Below are 18548 nucleotides of genomic sequence, written 5' to 3' on the forward strand. Positions count from 1 at the left end.
AAGGCGTGGAACGTCTATGACTTGGATACAAACGAGTTCTTTACAAGTCGTGACGTTACTTTCGTTGAAACAGAGTTCCCTGGTTTTGATGATCAAGAACATGTTTCTCCTCCACTTGCGCAGAACGATACAGTATTTGATGATTGGCTGCTTCCTTCTTCCACACCTATAGTCACCACAGCTCCTACTCCTCCACCTACTATCCCTTCTACAACCACTACGGTGCCTCCTACCCCTTCTACGCCTATAGTTCCCTCTGTTACTTCTACGCCTATAGTTCCTACAACCTCTTTACCCTCCTCTACTGATACAGGACTGCAACAACAAGACAATGTTCTCTCTGTTACTCCTACTGTTTCAGATCCACCTGCTGTAACTACTACTATCTCCTCTCCTCTTACTCCACCTTCTTCTCCTACTCCTAAAGAACTGTCGTCTATACCCTCTACTGAGGCTCAATCTCCGGGCCTTCCTGTTGTTCTTGGTCGTGGTCATCGTCAACGCCAACCTTCCGTGCTGCTTAAGAACTTCGTTGCTCAGGCTACCTATACTACTAATACACACTCTTCTCTTTCTAATCCTGCCTCCGAGAATGGTCCTTGCACTACGATTCCAGGTAATTCACTATATCCCATTTCCAATTATTTGTCTGACGCAACGTTCTCGGCTAGCCATAAGGCTTTTGTTGCAGCGCTTACTCTGTCTGTTGAGCCTCGTTCATACAATGAAGCGGTTCGTTACGAAGTATGGCGTAATTCTATGTCCGAAGAACATGCTGCTCATATCGCTAATGGCACTTGGGATGTTACTACTCTTCCTCCTGGCAAGAAGTGCATTCAAATCATGTGGGTCTACAAGAACAAATACCACTCAAACGGCAAGATCTCAAGACATAAATCTCGCCTCGTTGCTTGCGGTAACAAACAGAAGGAAGGAATCGATTATAAGGAAACCTTTGCGCCTGTTGCCAAACCGTCTACTGTTCGAATTCTACTTCAAATTTCTGCTGCCGAGAAGTGGGAAGTCCATCAAATGGACGTGCATAATGCCTTTCTACATGGTGACCTCAAAGAGGAGGTGTATATGCGCTTACCTCCTGGTTTCCAAGGTCCTGATCCTACCAAAGTCGGTCGCTTACGAAAGTCTATTTATGGACTCAAACAAGCACCAAGATGTTGGTTTTCTAAACTTAGTGACGCTTTACTCTCCTATGGCTTCGAACAGAGCCACTCCGACTCGTCTCACTTCTACTTCATACGTGGGACGATTGATCTTCACATCCTTATTTATGTTGATGATTTTGTCATAGCCTGCAATGACATGGTGACTTTACAGAAGTTCAAAGATTATCTTGGTCAATGCTTCCATATGAAAGATCTTGGCAGGTTAAAGTATTTCCTTGGCATCGAAGTGGCTCGCAGTGATGATGGAATCTTCCTTTCTCAACGCAAATACGCACTTGATATTGTCACTGAGACAGGTCTTCTTGGGTGCAAGCCTGCTTCTACTCCTATGGAACTTAATCACAAGCTTTTAAAGGCAGAGGGTCCTCCGGTTTCTGATGTTAAAGCTTATCGTCGTCTGATTGGACGGTTAATCTATCTCACCTTTACACGCCTGGAACTTTGTTACTCTGTTCACATCCTCTGTCAGTTCATGCAGTCTCCGTTACAACCTCACTGGGATGCTGCTTTACGAGTGGTTCGCTATCTCAAGGGGACTCTGGCGCAAGGCGTTCTCCTACGGTCCGACTCTGATCTCCGGGTCACTGCTTATTGTGATGCTGACTGGGGATCTTGTTCTCTGTCTCGCCGATCTATCAGCGCTTACATTGTGCTTCTTGGTAACTCGCCGGTCACATGGAAAGCTAAGAAGCAGGACGTCGTCTCATCCTCGTCTGCAGAAGCAGAGTATCGCTCCATGGCCTATGCTTTACGAGAACTTAAGTGGGTCAAGCAGGTGTTAGCGACATTTGGTATTCAACATACGGAGCCTATGCGCTTGTTTTGCGACAGCAAATCTGCTATCTACATAGCTGCTAATCCTGTTTTTCATGAGAAAACTAAGCATATGGAGCGTGATTGTCATCAAGTTCGGGACGCTGTCAAAGCTAAGCTGATTACTACTGAACATATTACTACTAAGGAACAACCAGCGGACATACTCACCAAGACATTACCTACTCCTACTTTCACTTACTTACTGTCCAAGTTGGGGATTCTTGACATCTCCCGCCAACTTGAGGGGGGGGTATAGAGATAAAGATACATAGTTAGAGATAATGACATATATTATGCTTGTATATATCTTCTTTGATCCTAGTCCTTATCTACGTAGGACAAACTCATGTATATAAACGATACCTTGTATGTTAATAAGACACACAGTTCATCTTTATTATACAAAGCAACCATGCTAATATCATATCAAGCTAAAAAGACTTAAACATATATCAGCCTTTTTGTTTTTTCTTTTTTTTTTTTTTTTTTTTTAAATTATACAGAGGTATCCTGGCCCCACCGAAGTGATCCAGACTAGTCACGTGTTGCCACATGTCGGTCCTCTGTCCCTGGCGATGCCGAAATGTTTCTATCAGCCTTTTTGAACTGTGTCAGAGAACAATCCAGCTGAAATTTTGACCTCTTTAACTATATAGAGATGTTTTTTTCAAAAACTAGAATCATCTAATCAGAGAGAGTAAAGAAAGAAACCAGAAAAGTAAACGAAGAAACCGGAACACAAGAACACACCATTGAATAAAAATCGAACATAGGGAGAGTAACAAAAACAAACCTGAACAAACAGATCTCTCGGACAAATGCAGCGAGAAAGAGAACCACACAGCAAGAAGATAAAAATGAAACGAAATCTTAAGCAAGATAACAATTACTACCGTTTTCGAGAATGGGGGATCCTAAACGTCATGCAAGCGTTCATGGGAAAGTGTGTGCCGAATGTATAGGCCAATAATCAGGAAGTATGAGCACTAATTATTTTGTTATTATTTAAACTAGGAAACAAACCCGCGCATTCGCGGCGAGCATATGAATTATTTGATAAAAACTTAAATTGTTTTAACAGTATTAATAATATATCTATACCTAATATTTATACTTTCTAATTATTAAACTTTTTATTTTATTTTATTTCCTCATACATTTATTAACCTTTTTTATCATACACTAAATTTGAGAGATATGTACATATTAATTATGTAATAAAATAAAATGCCCGATGAGCTGAAAATTTCTCATTATATATTTTTTAAAAAGAAATGGTATTGTAAAATAAGCAAAATAATAAGATAAAATCTCCATCTCTCTTGCTCCGTCTCTCTCTCAAGCGTTCTTCGTTTTTTGGTTTCTAAAACACCTTTTCAAGTGGAGAGTTTATAATTTATAAAAAGGTGCGACCTTCAGAAATTTAGAAAAAAATGTGAAAGGATATGTTGTTCAAAAACAAAAAAAAAGCATGTGAACGGGTGCGTCGTTCAAAATTAAAATAAGCATGTAAAAATGGGTCGGAGTAGGACATGTCTTTTGCTAAACCAGTTTGATGATTTATCTTTTTCTCAAGCGTTGCTCCATGTTCTTTTCCCAAAACACTTTTTCTCAACCAGAGGTTTTATAATTTACTAAAAGATGTCTCGGTCAGAAATTAACCGTTAGAGAATGAAAGGTCCTTTGCTAAAACAGTTCGATTATGTCATATACTATTAAAATGGAAGCAGTTCTGAAAAGTCGACTTATACAAGTTGTTTTGGATCCTTTCATTTTTTAGTCCAATCTATTACATATAACAAAATCTTATAACTAATCTATTTTATAGCAACTTAATAAGATTCTCCTTCATTTAAATAAAGCATATTACTGTTATTGACTTTAAATGTTACTATAATCTAAACCGTTGACTTCTGATTTGTACAAACCACTGTTTCTATTACTAACTAGGTGTTTTGCCCGCACATGCGGGCATAATCGTTTTACTAATAATTATTAATATATGTATTATGATTTAAATACCATGATAACTTATTTTTTATATTCTTAATCATTTTAGTGTTTTCGATTTTTATTTCGGTCTATGTCTTCTTAACACAAATGAAAACTTTAAAACTATAAGACCATAAGAGCATAATTACATATCAAATATTGCACACAATAAATCACTAAAAGACACATAATCCAAGTAAAAACAAAATAAATAAAAATTAAATAAAAACTAAAGTTCGATGATAATTTAGAAGATTAAAATAACGAATTGAGATAATGACAATATTTCATTGGTTTACTTGATAAATATATACATTGACTTATCTTAATATTTCATAAATTTACTTTTAATAAAAGAAAAATAGATAATGATAGTTTTATTATTAAAGTTAATTTATGGTTAATTATATAATGATAAATCTTATTATTCATTAAAAATATATCAATTTTAGCCGTTTTAGAAAATAAACCATTAAACACATGTTCATAACATGATTACAAGGAAACTCTTTAAACTTAATATTAAAACATATTTTTCTTATAGATTAAACAGTAATAAAACATACACATGAAATAACTACCGAAGTAATTAAGAATAACTAATTCATGATTCCAAACTCCATGTAACAAAAATGATTTGTTCCTATACTTTCAAGCTCAAAGAAAGAAGAAAAACATAGAACTTCAACTAAAAAACAAATATCAAAAGTACAAAATATAGATGTCAAAAACTATAATCGAGAAAATTTGGAATGAATGAAAAAAATGAAACTATAGAATTTAAATCATCTTACATCATATGAAAATAAGAATTGGTCCTAACTTGTTTAAAATAATTATAATTTTAATTCCAATTATAAAATTTGAAATCGTTATATTATTTAAATAAAGAAATTAATGATTTAAGCTAAAAACAAATAAAATTCTTGTGAAAGTTAAAATAATTATAATCATAGATCCAATGAGAAATTCGAAATATTTATATTATCTAAATTAATAAATTGATGATTTAATCTTAAAACTAATAAGCATATGACAAATTAGCAAAATTAGCTAAAATCAAAGAATATATATATATTATTAAATTGATGATTTAATAAAAAAAACTAATAAGAATATGACAAATAATCAAAATTAGCTAAACTCAAGAAGAATGTGACAAATCAGTAAAATCACTTCATAAATAATAATAGTTATATTATTTAAATTAATAAATTAATAAGTTAAGCTAAAAACTAATAAGAATGTTGTGAAAGTTAAAATGACTATAATCGTAAATCCAATGAGAAATTTCGAAATATTTATATTATTTAAATTTATAAATTAATTAGGAAGTTTGAAATATTTATATTATCCAAATTAATAAATTGATTATTTAATTTAAAAATCTAATAAGCATATGATAAATAAGTAAAATTAGCTAAAATCAAAGAATATTATAAAAATTAATAAATTGATGATCTAATAAAAACTAATAAGAATATGACAAATAAGGAAAATTAGCTAAAATCAAGGATATTGTAACAAATCAGCAAAATCACTTCATAAATAATAATATAGAAAACTAATAAGAATATGACAAATAAGCAAAATTACATAAAATCATGGAATACATGACAACTAAGCAAATTTACTTCATAAATAATAGTATAGATGTTTATATAAACTTTTTTGTATCAAATGATGGTGTGGAATTAATTTAAAACAACATTGTACCTCATCTATACTATTAAAATGAATTACTACCAAACAATTTACTTAAAAAAATTGTGAATCATTTCACTAACTAATTGTTATTTGTCCAACTATTTGAAAATTGATTTGCGGATGCGGGTTATGAATTTTTTATGCGGGCTTAGTATGAGTTGGTGAATTTTGGATCGCGGCTACCCGTCGACCCGCAAATTATTTAAAAAATAAAAATTAAAAAAGTAAATACTTTTTTAAGTACAAGAATTTAAAAATAATAATTTAAAATTTAAGTCATGTATAATTTTTTTATTATAAATATAATTTTATAGTAATTAAATTAAATAATGATTTTTAAAATATGTATATAACCCACGGATAACTACAAAATTAAGCAGAGCGGATGCATGTACAATATTATTTGTTTGCAGGTTGTGCGGGTCATATTTTTAACCAAAACAAAGTTGAAAATCCGCGGGTTGGCGGGTCAGCGGGGCGAGTTCGACCCGCAACTCAGCTTTAACCGTGCGTATACCGGATCAATTTTTAAATTACAATATATTTTCATCTAAATTTATACACAAATATGATTACAAAAATAAAAATATAATTAAAAAAAAACAAATATAAAAAATTAAATTTAAAATAAAAGAATATATCCGCTCTTTTAAGGGCGGTTCAAAATCTAGTATCTTATTAAAAAAGAAGATTTTGTATGTTCGATTACAAACTGTGATAAATTCAACCATTAGATTAAACATCTTGTTCTATAAAAGTAATGCTGTTAGCAGAAAACAAAAACAAGTTTTCTATTATAGTGCATATACTATAATGATCAGAAAAAAATTATATTCATTACATAGTTGATCAGCCAACAAATATTCTTAGTAAACGCTTCATACAATAATTAAGAACTTAAGTGTCACAAGACAGTTAAAAAAAACTATCAACAATATATGCAATCGGCTAAATGCAATATCTATCTAACATGGATAACCAGACTGATTTGATAATACAGACTGTCAAACAAATGATTCAGGTATTGATAGACAACCAACAACATTCCCCTTCAAATTTTTATCTTAAATTTCGTAAACGCGGGCGAAGTGCGAATTTTTTTTATTTTTATTTTTTTGTATTTTAATGTTCAATTTTTCTTAAATATATTTTAAATAAATTAAATTTTATGGAGTAAATAATTGGATTAATATATGTACAAAACAAATATCTGTAAAGATACAATGTGTAAATAAACAACAAAAAATAGTAATGTATTTAAAAGTTTAATTGTTCTTCGATATCATAACAATATTAAGTACATAATCTTCTTCTGTTTTTTTATTTATTTTTCTTTATAGCCGTTTTACTTCTTCTATTCTTCCTCTTATTGAATTTATTATGAGAAGATGCATTTAAAACCAAATAAATGGACACAACTCTTATATTTAAAATACAAATTTTAAAATGTTTTATCTATTTTTGAACTATTTAAAAGCCACAATCTTTCATAATTGCAAATATTTAGATAAAGTATTAATAAAATGATATAGGTAAAGTAAAAACAAAAACACACAATTTTTCATCCCAGAAACTAATAAATATATTTTTTAAATGAAACTTAAGTTTCTAAATTAAAAAAAGAATAAAAGATGAATTTCTTAAAAAAAGAGAAAATAATTATATATCACAATTTATGTAATTGTGATCACCAAAAAAATCAAGGAACGAGAACTTAACCTTTTATTAATAAAAAAGAAAAACTGAACTTATTATTTTTCATCACAATAACAAAGGTTTAAATAAAAAAACAAAACAAATGAAAAATTACATCTAGCGTGGAGATGAAAGTCCAGAACATCAAGGGTGATTTTAAAATCTCAAACCTTGCCTTGGATCTTGGCAGGGAAGCCGCTTCTTTACACCCGGTTCTTGTAGCAACTTCGTTCCAAATCCTCCAAGTCTTTCTCTCCTACTACTCTCGGTCCCTTGTTTTTTAAGACTCCATCTGCGTCTCTCTGTCGTAAGATATCAAGGAAAGTTAAATATGTGAAAGTGGGAAAATTAATTTTTTAAATAACCTGATGAAAAATAAATTTTAATCATTAACTATAAAATAAATAATTGATTAATGTTGCTTTAGTTATGTATTTGTTGATGCACACTTACAATTGATTTGGGTAAAAAATATATACTTAAAAATATGATATATATGTTGATGTAAGAAATTATATTTATAATTATATTTTTCTTATTTTTATTAGTGTAATACATATATATATATATATATATATATATTTTTTTTTGTGATATATGAGTTATTATTATATTTTAATAGTTTTGCTAATTATAAATATTTATATGAAATTACATTAATGGTAATGTATGAGTTAATAGTCATTGCCATATAAACATCTTACCAAATGGTCTGAAAAAAATTATAAACCTAATTTTGTAATCTTATTTTTTTGTTTGGTTTAACTATTTCAATTTTATTTTCTTTAAATTTAAAAAAGTTAAAATAAAAGTTATCTTATTATTTAAAAATAAAAGTTAAAAGATAAAGAAACCAATTATAATTTGTTACAAGTTTCTGTTATAAAAAGGTTCAATATATAAATTCTGAAAAGGTACATTTGTACTCTAGATGGGTTGTGCTGATTGAGAGGGAAACGATTCAGAGAAGAGTTGCCAAAGATGAATTTCTGGATAATGTAATTAAGTTATTTAACAAGACAATTTTATGTCCCTTAGATCATAAAATTAGACAAATCTAAGCGTCAGTTTATAACTTTTTCATATAAAAAGAAGATACTATCACCAATACAATATATTTCTGGTTTAGAGAGACTTTTATAAGTTTGTTAACCTGTACAAAAAAAAAGAAGTATGTGTCGCTTGAGAGGGAAACCTTTCAAATTAAGAAGAGTTGCAATAAAATAATACATTCAAACCAATATATTTTTAAGACCATTAGATAATGAAAACGTATGCCTATCAGGGAATGTGTAGTTTAAAAAAAAAACAATTGCTCTAGAAATTATAAGAAGATATGTTTGTAAAAGGATGTGTTGTTTAGATAATGAAAATGTGTGATTGTTAAAGGGTGTATTGTTTGAAAAGATAACTGTTCAAAGAAAAGTTGTTAAATATAATTTTATGATGACATCATCAAAAGTATTAAATGACCCTTAGATCACAGAAAATGAAAATTCTGACCATTGGATTAATATTTTCTTTTCCTATAAAAAAAGATGATGTCATGTTCAGTTTGCTATTATATATAGATTATAAAAAACAATTTACAGTTTATGTATGCATATTTCAAGATAAATTCTTGAGTTCACCCGTAAGTGAACTTATAAATTCACCAACCAATGAAATTTTTTTATTTTATATGCAGATTTTTCAGAAAAGAAAATATAATATTTAAAATTTGTTTTTAAAATAAAAAACTGAAAAATAGTAATAGCTGTAAAAAAAGTTTTTTTAAATTTGTTTTCCATTAATTTTAATGGGGACTACATTTCATAAACAGATTATAAATTTTTTAACTATATAGTAGTAGTATATACTAATATCGACGGCTTTTACTTGTGATATGGTTAGTTAATAACTGTAGTCCAATAGTTTACACGTGGGGAAATTCTAGACTACCTCACCATAATTTGGAGTTGCAGTAATTTTTAAGTTTGGAATAATTTTGGTAATGTAATAATTTTTTTATTTATTAATTTTGACGTATTTATGTAAACGTCATAATTTATTTAGCAATTTTTATTACATACTAGAATAACGAATCCAACTTATACACAAATGCTAAGTTTCATAATAATCACAAAAAAAAATTCTAGACGATCTGGTAATCACGATATGTCCTTACTTACTCGATTCAAATGAAATTATTTAAAACGGACAATTTGACAAAATTGTACGGAATAGAACCGAACTGGAATAGGCCAAATATGGTTTCGTTTCGTGAATCAAAAGAAAACGAAGAAAAACTAACAAATATCCAGCTTGAACATCCATCCATTCTAAAATAAAATAGTGTTTTGTTCGATTCATCCTTCACTGCGGTTCAAGGTTGGCTTCATTTCAGTTTCACATTTTCAAGTTATTACTACTAGGTCCGCATCTCCTCTTTAGCTTTCCTTTCTTTACCTTTGAAGACTGTTGTAATGGTGTCTCTTTTGAGAAAGAAAGAAGGAATAAATAAAGTAAAAAAAAGTTTTAGTTCTAAAAAAAAAAAAAAAATAAGTAAAAGAGTGAGGTTTTCTATTTTATTCGACAAATTAATAACAATATTTTTTCCACTCCAGCCCAAGATAGAATGAAATGAAGTAGCGGATAAGTTGGATTTTTAGAACATAAGTTTTCACTCATATACCAAGGAAGCGCGCGTTATATGTTACTGACTCTGTTCACACATAGTCTGATAATGTATACATCTTTTGATTTTATTTGTAGTGATTTAAGCCTAACGATCAAGTTATCAGTTCATTCTTTAGCTCGCATTCATTTGCTCTGTTTGTGTATGTTTGTCATGCCGAAAAACGACACGAGGAGATTAGAATTCAAAAGGCTATTAACTAAGTTTTGGTACGTTTCGGAAGCAAAAATGCAAGATGGAACGAGCCTCTATCTCTTACCAAACTCACGTGACTCACCAGAAGATCTTAATAACAGAGTACCTGCGAAAACCGATAAGAAAATAATTTATTTTCCCGTGTTTCACACACCTTCTCTTATATACTCTACTTCTCAGGTCGATTTGTTGACTCCTCTCTGTTGCCAACTCACCAAATCTTCAGCAACCTTGCACATGAGTTGTTCCTCGACCACTTGCAAATACACCCAAAGTATAGCAGATCAAAACGCAAAGTATAATTTCTTGAACTCTTCCGAATAGATGACACTCCTGCTGGACCTCCACATAAACTTGTCTCAGTCCAATCCTTCACTATTCAGTCCAAAACATGGAATGTATTAAACCACACGTGACAATATTCATTAATGTTTATGCATCCATCAAAACCGTGTCATGTGTTTAGATATCTGAAGCAAACATATATATATATATATATCACAAAAATTATTATTGATAAAACACATATAAAATAACAATAACATTTCATATTACATCAAACCAAAGCCAGGTTCAGGATCCGTCATCATCAAATTCAAACACACAAAAAATAAACATTGAACATGAAACGCAAGCACAACAGCATGAAACACTAACACATACAATACAAACATATTTCCATAAAAAAAAACATATTTCCATCAGTAATCATAGCCCATGGGTAGATAAGAAGGTTCACTCTCTTCCATGTTGGAGGCTTTTATCTTTCGTTTTAGATAATGCAGCTTACAATGATCTGGAAGTGCATAGAATATGCCGCGTAAAACCTCCTCTTTTGCAAAGAATTCTATAGACTCCCAGTAAAGGGGGCTCTTATGAACCAACCCATTAACCTCCCCTACTCGCTTAACAAGAACGGCCATTCTCTCTTCAATCGATGGTTGGGATCGAAAACTTTCATTAGTCACTGCGCTAGGCCTAGATGCCATGTCTGTCTAGTACAAAATCTACAGGTTTTATCAAAAACGATAGATGTTAGTTTTTAAAGTTTTTTTTTTTTTTTTTTTTAAGTTAGTTTTTAAAGTTAAAACAGAGTATACAACAAAGTGAAACACAGATCCAGCTGAAATTTTGAGGTACTCTTTTATTTAATAAGACAATGAAAAAGTCCTAACCACAGATGACTAAAGGAGTCCAGAGACGTAAGTCACGTAACCAAAGAACTCGAAACATAAGACTTGCAAAACCTCAATGAATCAGAGTTATCATCAGAAAGTAAACTAACCTATAGAGAAAAACAAACCAGGACAAGCAGATCCTAGAGAAAAAGCAGAGATAAAGAGAATAGCACTGCAAGAAGTGTTATTTTACAAAAAGATAAAGTGGACGCCAGAATGATAGAGAAAAAGCAGAGATAAAAGAGAAAGGACTGCAATAAGTGATTTTCGTTCTGATTAAAATGTATATTTTATCGGGTTCGTATTTTCTCTTTTTTTTAAAAGGGCTTTCAAGAAATTAAGCAATGATCTCTGTGTACCATTTAGCAGCCCATTTATCTCATTCAAGCCCATGTTACAGAGAGGTTAGTAAACTTGGCGGCAAAGCAATGACTAAGGCACGTAGAACCACGAAACTTACTTTACCGCCAAAGTCGCCGCCTTTTACCAAGTCCACAGGTTTTTTTTTGTAATGATTTTATTTTACGTATTTAGTAAACTGTTTAAAAAAAACACTGGTAAAAAATGAGTATGAGTGAGGAGTAACCGTAAGCAGAGTAAATATAGGGTCATTTATAAATTAATAATTATTCCAAAATTAGTTGATCCACATTAATTACAAAAGGCCACCAAAACAATAACTTAAAGTGACGGTTACTCTTATGTTTAGTACTACTAAAAACCACGCTTATAGTCTCAATTTCCTCACATAGTAAAACATAAACAATTAACTCTATAATAAAGATAACTTTTTATATATTTAAAGTTCTCATTTTCAAATGCCTATTTTTATTTGACATATATTTATACGTCTAAAATTTTATAAATGTCAATCACCGATTTTTTTTAAATTTTGACATTGGCTTTGTATTTAAAATGTATTAAATGAATGATTCCCTGATTATAGGAAGGTCGTTACAAAAAAGTAACTAAAACCCTGAGTAACGGCTCCTTCATTTCCGCTCTAAAACCCTAAACCTTTTCTATCCAATATAAATGCCTACGAGACAGTTACAACGTTGAAGTCTGCTTGAATTAAAACAAAAGACACGACATTATCCTCTATAGCTAATCTCCAGGTCTCTTGATTCTCTCGTATATCCTCTCTTGTCTTTTCTTTTTTTTTTGTCTAATTTGTATTTATTATACATAAAAATCTATTAGCTCGTTACTAGTTATTGAAGCTTAATCAAGCTTAATAATAGTCATCTATTAAAAAGACTTTGTAACTCCTACTGATTGCTTCACCTTCTTTTACAGGTTTCATCTTTTCAATGTCGTCCATGGATTGTTTAAGCCACTTCTTCAACTGGGATCAACCTATCCAGCTCCAGGATTGCTTTATTCCAGATATGGATATGATTATCCCAGAAACCGACAGTTTCTTCTTCCCATCTCAACCGCAACTGCAGTTTGATCAGCCATTGTTTCAAGAAGAAGCTCCTTCACTGAGCCTTCTAGAGCTAACTCACTTAGACTCCTTCTGTGACCAGTACCTTCCTCCACAAGAAATATTTCTTCCTTACCCTAAAGCTGAAACATTCGAGGAAACACACAACATGGATTCCTTCCTTCCCACGTCAAAGCGCCAGAGACTCTGTAAATCAAGCCATTGTAACACTCACAACCCTTTCCCAAGCCCTAACCTTGATTTCGGTCCAGAAGCTTCCATCTTCCCGGAGTTTCGAGTTCCGGATTTTCCCTTAGCGTTCGAGGCAGGCCGAGGAGATCAAGAAGGCACCAAGAAACCAACCCTTTCATCTCAGAGCATTGCGGCTCGGGAGAGGAGAAGAAGAATTGCGGACAAGACTCAGGAGCTCACGAAACTCATCCCCGGTGGTCAGAAACTTAACACAGCTGAGATGTTCCAAGCCGCCGCTAAGTATGTCAAGTTCTTGCAAAGCCAAGTTGGTATTCTTCAAATGATGCAGACCACGAAGAAGGTAATAACTAGCCTCCCAATTAATAATACAAATTAATTAAAACCCTTATCGTATTTTCTCACGCGCTGGTTGTTAATCTTCGGACGCAGGGTATCTCTAATGCGGAAATAGAAGCTCAGGTGTTGCTTGGGTCACAAGCAATCCAGGAGAAGCTATCAACGGAGGAAGTATGTTTGGTTCCCTGTGAAATGGTTCGTGATCTAACAAGTGAAGAATCCATTTGGAGAAACCCTAAGATTTCTCGTGAGATCACCAAGTTACTGTCTACAGATCTGGCTAATTAGATTAAGTTTCAAGCCTGAAGCTCTCAAGTCTCAGTGTCCAAATTTGTCTACGTTCTTGCTTAATTGTGTTCTTAGTTTGTGTTTTGTATTGATGGTTAGTTGCTAATTATCCTGGTTAATCCCCTTAACTAGGAGCTAATACTTTGTTTGTATTAGTCTAATGTATTTGGCATTAGCTATCGTCTACTCTAGTTGTCCATGTAATAGCGCTATCATCTGACATTTTTCTGGTTAGCTAATTTATGCTCGCATGTTGATTTTTACATTAACAAAATAACATTTTGGGGGGCTTTATTCCTTTGTGGGTTATGCAAGTATAAAGCCCGAACAACCATACTGAACTCTGATCCAATCCACGATCGGTAAGGGGCCGTTGAGTGATTGACGCCTAAATTTTGGGATTTTCTAGTTTAATTTATCACGGCTTTGACTACCGTAAAATAACAAAGAAAGCATTTTGGAATTTTATGATTTTCATATCAGATATATGTTGACTATAACTTATAAGAAATACATAAAACATAGAAACATATGTGTATATATTTGATATGACAAAGGTAAAAGAATAGATTAGATGTGTATATATTTGATAAAAGAGATTAGATGTGTATATATTTGATCAAAAAAAGTTAGATGTTTAATTGGGGAATATATCGTTACGGTCTCACTAAAGCGAATTCATCATTGCTTTTACGAATAAAAATAAAATCAATATTGACATACATCAATCTTATCTTACTGCTTTCTTCGCCATAATGTTATTCTGTCGGTATATATATAATTTACTAATTATTCATAATTTAATTATATATTTTTGGAGGGATTAGTCTTGTAGTTATTAGTAAACTATCTTTATCACCGGTTTATTCTTCTTTTTAGGATTTAAGGTTTTAACGAAGCTTGCTAGTCTAAGGAGCTTTCTTGATAGGACTTAAACCACTATATTTTATCATAAACATTCTCAACTTTATTTATATAATAGCTAAACTGCCCCATAATTATACCCAGTGCCGGTCTTGAAGATTCTCAGACCGGAAGCAACTAATAAAACAAGGCCGGTTAATATGCATAAACATTAGGAGTGTCAAAATGAGCTAGCTCGCTCAGCTCAGCTCAGCTCATAGTAAGCTCGGCTCTTTCATGAGTTAGCTCAGATCAGCTCATTTATTATCTGAGTTTCAATATGTAAACTCGTACTCGGATCATTTAGATCATGAGTTAAATGAGCTAACTCGTGATCTAACACAAAATAATTATAACTATATTAAATTAAACATCGATAAAATTACTTCTATAGTATTATTCAAAATTTAATAAAACTATTAATCATAAATAACTTACCGTGAGTTCTGAGTTACGATAAGCAAAGTGAGAGGAGACGTATGTCAAATTTGAGATCAATGAAATTTGTGAGAGAGATGATATGGTTAACGTGGGTTTATATAGAAGATTTTGATAATTTCTAAACATGATAGTCTCTTTTCTTTCTTCGGAAAAAGTATAGATAACTTTTAAAAGTTTTACTCCTATATTACTTATGTATATTTTACATTTTAGTTTTAAAGATAAATATGATAAATATAAAAATTATCTTTTTCCATAAGAAATGAACGAGCTCATGAGTCAGCTCATGTTCATTAACGATCGTTCATATAATTCGTGATCTTTTTTAAGCTCGATCATTAAACTCATTTATTAAATGAGCCTAAAAGATAGTGATCATATTCATGAAAAAATAAGCTGAGCTGAGCTAACTCATGAGTTGTAACTCATTTTGACACCCCTAATAAACATTAAATGATCGATTCACCTTTAATAAGTCAAGATATACTATAAAAAATAGTGTTAAGAAAGTGTAAATATAGAGTATCGAACCAGTACTTGTCTTGCCACAACAGCTTCTAAACCACTAGACTACCTAAGGATTTCAAATATATGTGGCCGATAAAATACTAAACCAAATTACGGCCGGAAGCCTGAGCTTCCCTCGCTTCCGCTCAGGGCCGCTCCTGTATACCCAACTAAAAAAGTAATCATTTTCATTAATCTAAAAGAAGGTGACGCCAAATAGTATCATCCACAAGACCATAAGCCCATTTTCCCACTAAAATCTTCGTCCAAGTTCATATTGGCCTCTCATTAGTCATTTCTATGTCCCATCGTGAGAGAATAAAAACCATAGGAAAGTAAATATTATGATAATTAAACGTGTTATATTCGTCTGTTCTTTTCTCCATGCCCCTCATCAAATCAAACACCTTTTACAAATATAATATTTTTTGAACTTGTGATGTAACTTTTCTTTCTATCAATCAGAGTCCGATGGATTTGACAAATCTTAAGGTCACTATTTCCAGAATAATTTTGATCAAAAGTTGAGATCCCACACACTCATAATAGTTGTTACTCTAGTGGTGATTTAACTTTTCATGATTATTTAATTTAAGTAATCTACGTGTGACACAGACGTAAAAACGGAGTGTTAATATCTAAACTTTCTTTGGAATATTTGGATTTTATATTTTTTCTGAGACGAAAATTTACTTTTGACTGTTTTATTTCATCAATTTTTTCAGCCACGGACACGAAGCCACTGTAAATAAACTACACATGAACTCAGTTGACTGTAAATGCAATCCGTAATGATCAGAGTTCACTTCAGTATCGTGATGGGGTCTTTAAAAAAAAAGAGTTGAGACGGCTCTTAAACAATGCAAAAAAAAAAACAGTTTGTTATTCTCCGAATACGCTGCAGCTTTTGTTTCCAGTTTCTCTATACACAAACATAACCAATCATAGTATCATATTCACAACAAGTCAGAATGGATAATGATTATTATATCGAAATGTAATACTAATTTTATGATATTCGAAATTAATTCGCCCCGTAAGAAAAGCCATGAAACTAGGGCTCTCTTCCTACCTTCCGAGAACATCCACATGCATGGTCAGAAAAATAAATTATTATCACTATCATTAATTGATTCATACGATAGAGTTAGGTATAGGCTCCAATCATGACGACATAACTATACTCGTGAAAGAAAATTGAATCAGAGTGTACATTCCCATACAATACAAGTCCATTTATGACATGCTAAATACTGAGGTTGTGAATGTCAAATGTGATCAAAGTAAAAAAGAGTGTGTAAAACACTAGCTGTTTAGGTGTAATTTTTTTTACTTATAATCCCTTATGTATTGAAGTTTAAACACAAGGATTACGATATTTTAGATATAATATAACACATATCATCACTAGAATATTAAACAAAGTCTCTAACGAAATATATTGCTCCAATAAATATATACTATAGTTCTCTTTAAACTTATTATAAAATTAATTAATAATGTACAATTAATGTTTTCATTCTATTTTAAATAAAATCTACGTAATTACCTAATATGATTAAAATATATTTGACAGTTAATAATTTTTATAATAAAATTTTGATAACAATTTTTGTATCCTTCATTATTTATTTAATTTTATATCTTATTATATAAAGCTTGGTTCTTCAAAGTTACTAATTAACATGATTGTGACATGTGTCAATAAATTTTCTAAACAATTACTATTACTATTAAATAAACAATTACTATTAAATAATTTAAAAAAGGAAAGTCTTTTAAAAAAGAAAAGTTTCTAAACAGTTACTATTAAATAATTTTTATAATTACTTTTCACTATTAAATAAAATTTAGAATTATTTCTTCAATATTATTTTTAGTATATATATTTTGAATCATTATATATTTTAGAAAAGGAAAATTACTGTTACATAGTCTTTTAAAATTCTATATTATAAAATATTTGATGGTAATTTCTTTTTTAAAAGACTAAGCAAAAATAATAATTGCAAAAAGGTATTAGAAAAATAATTAAAAAAAATTATAATGTTTATTCTTAAACTCACTAAAGATAGAGAATTATAAAAGATAAATTCAACTTTTTAAAAAAAATGTTAAACAAATGAATTGTAATATCCCACAATTTCAATTATTTAATAAAAACATATAAAAACTAACTTTATAATAAGATACTATTCCTTTTTAAAAGCCTAATTAAAAGAAAATTGTAAAAGTACTCTTATTATTTTCTTATAAGTAACTAACTTTTTTTCTAATAGATAATTTTATATTAGAAATTATGACTAAAAATAGCTACAAACATTTCACATCTATATTTAGGTTTAAGCTTCCACATATTATTTCTACAAAACACAATAGTATTTACATGAAAAGTATTACCTGAGTATTTTCTTTTAATTTCTTGATACAACTCAACATTTTATTATCATTATTACATTTTTTTTTTGATAACTCTGGTATCTGGGCAGCCACATTCCCAACTATCCCCTCGAAAGGGGTCCAGCGCCCCAACGGAAGGAATATTAAATCCGTTGTGGCCAAGACTCGAACCCGGGTGGCGGGCAGTACAGATGTACCTCCTTTACCACCAAGCTACGAGCGCTTGGTTTCATTATTACATTTTATTATAACATAACTTTCAATTTTGATGTTGTTTACATCATATATTAAACATATTTTTCTATTAAAAATAAAATAGTTGCATAAAAATCATAAGGAAAAACTAATAAAATAATTAGTTTTCTTTTTTTAAGTATATATCAAAATGTAAAGGTAAAGTAATCTTATTTTTCTTATAATTAACTAAATTTATTTTTTAATAATTATGTGTTAAAAAAATATAAAGCAAAAATAACTTAAAACATTTCACCTGATATGATTGCGACATGTGTTAATTACTGAAAAAAATTAGATTTTGAATGTGTCAATCAAAACTGACATTATGTGAAAATAATTTTTTCATAAAA

At 30.7% G+C, this 18548-nt stretch overlaps 1 protein-coding gene and 1 long non-coding RNA gene across 2 annotated transcripts; one reads left to right on the forward strand and one right to left on the reverse strand.

Annotated features, from left to right (window-relative positions):
* Positions 1–10794: 10794 nt before the first annotated feature.
* LOC108851540 (uncharacterized) lies at positions 10795–11699 on the reverse strand. Its single transcript, XR_001949333.2, has 2 exons — positions 11552–11699; positions 10795–11273 (listed from the first exon to the last, which is right to left on the reverse strand). It is a non-coding gene; the product is annotated as an uncharacterized LOC108851540 (long non-coding RNA).
* Positions 11700–12826: 1127 nt separating this feature from the next.
* LOC108853390 (transcription factor bHLH53-like) lies at positions 12827–13710 on the forward strand. Its single transcript, XM_018626807.2, has 2 exons — positions 12827–13426; positions 13516–13710. Exons 1-2 carry the CDS (start codon positions 12836–12838, stop codon positions 13708–13710), a joined length of 786 nt encoding a protein of 261 aa, XP_018482309.1. The 5' UTR covers positions 12827–12835.
* The last annotated feature ends 4838 nt before the right edge of the window (positions 13711–18548 follow it).

The sequence above is a fragment of the Raphanus sativus genome, chromosome 4, assembly GCF_000801105.2.
Source record: "Raphanus sativus cultivar WK10039 chromosome 4, ASM80110v3, whole genome shotgun sequence".
Taxonomy (NCBI): Eukaryota; Viridiplantae; Streptophyta; class Magnoliopsida; order Brassicales; family Brassicaceae; genus Raphanus; species Raphanus sativus.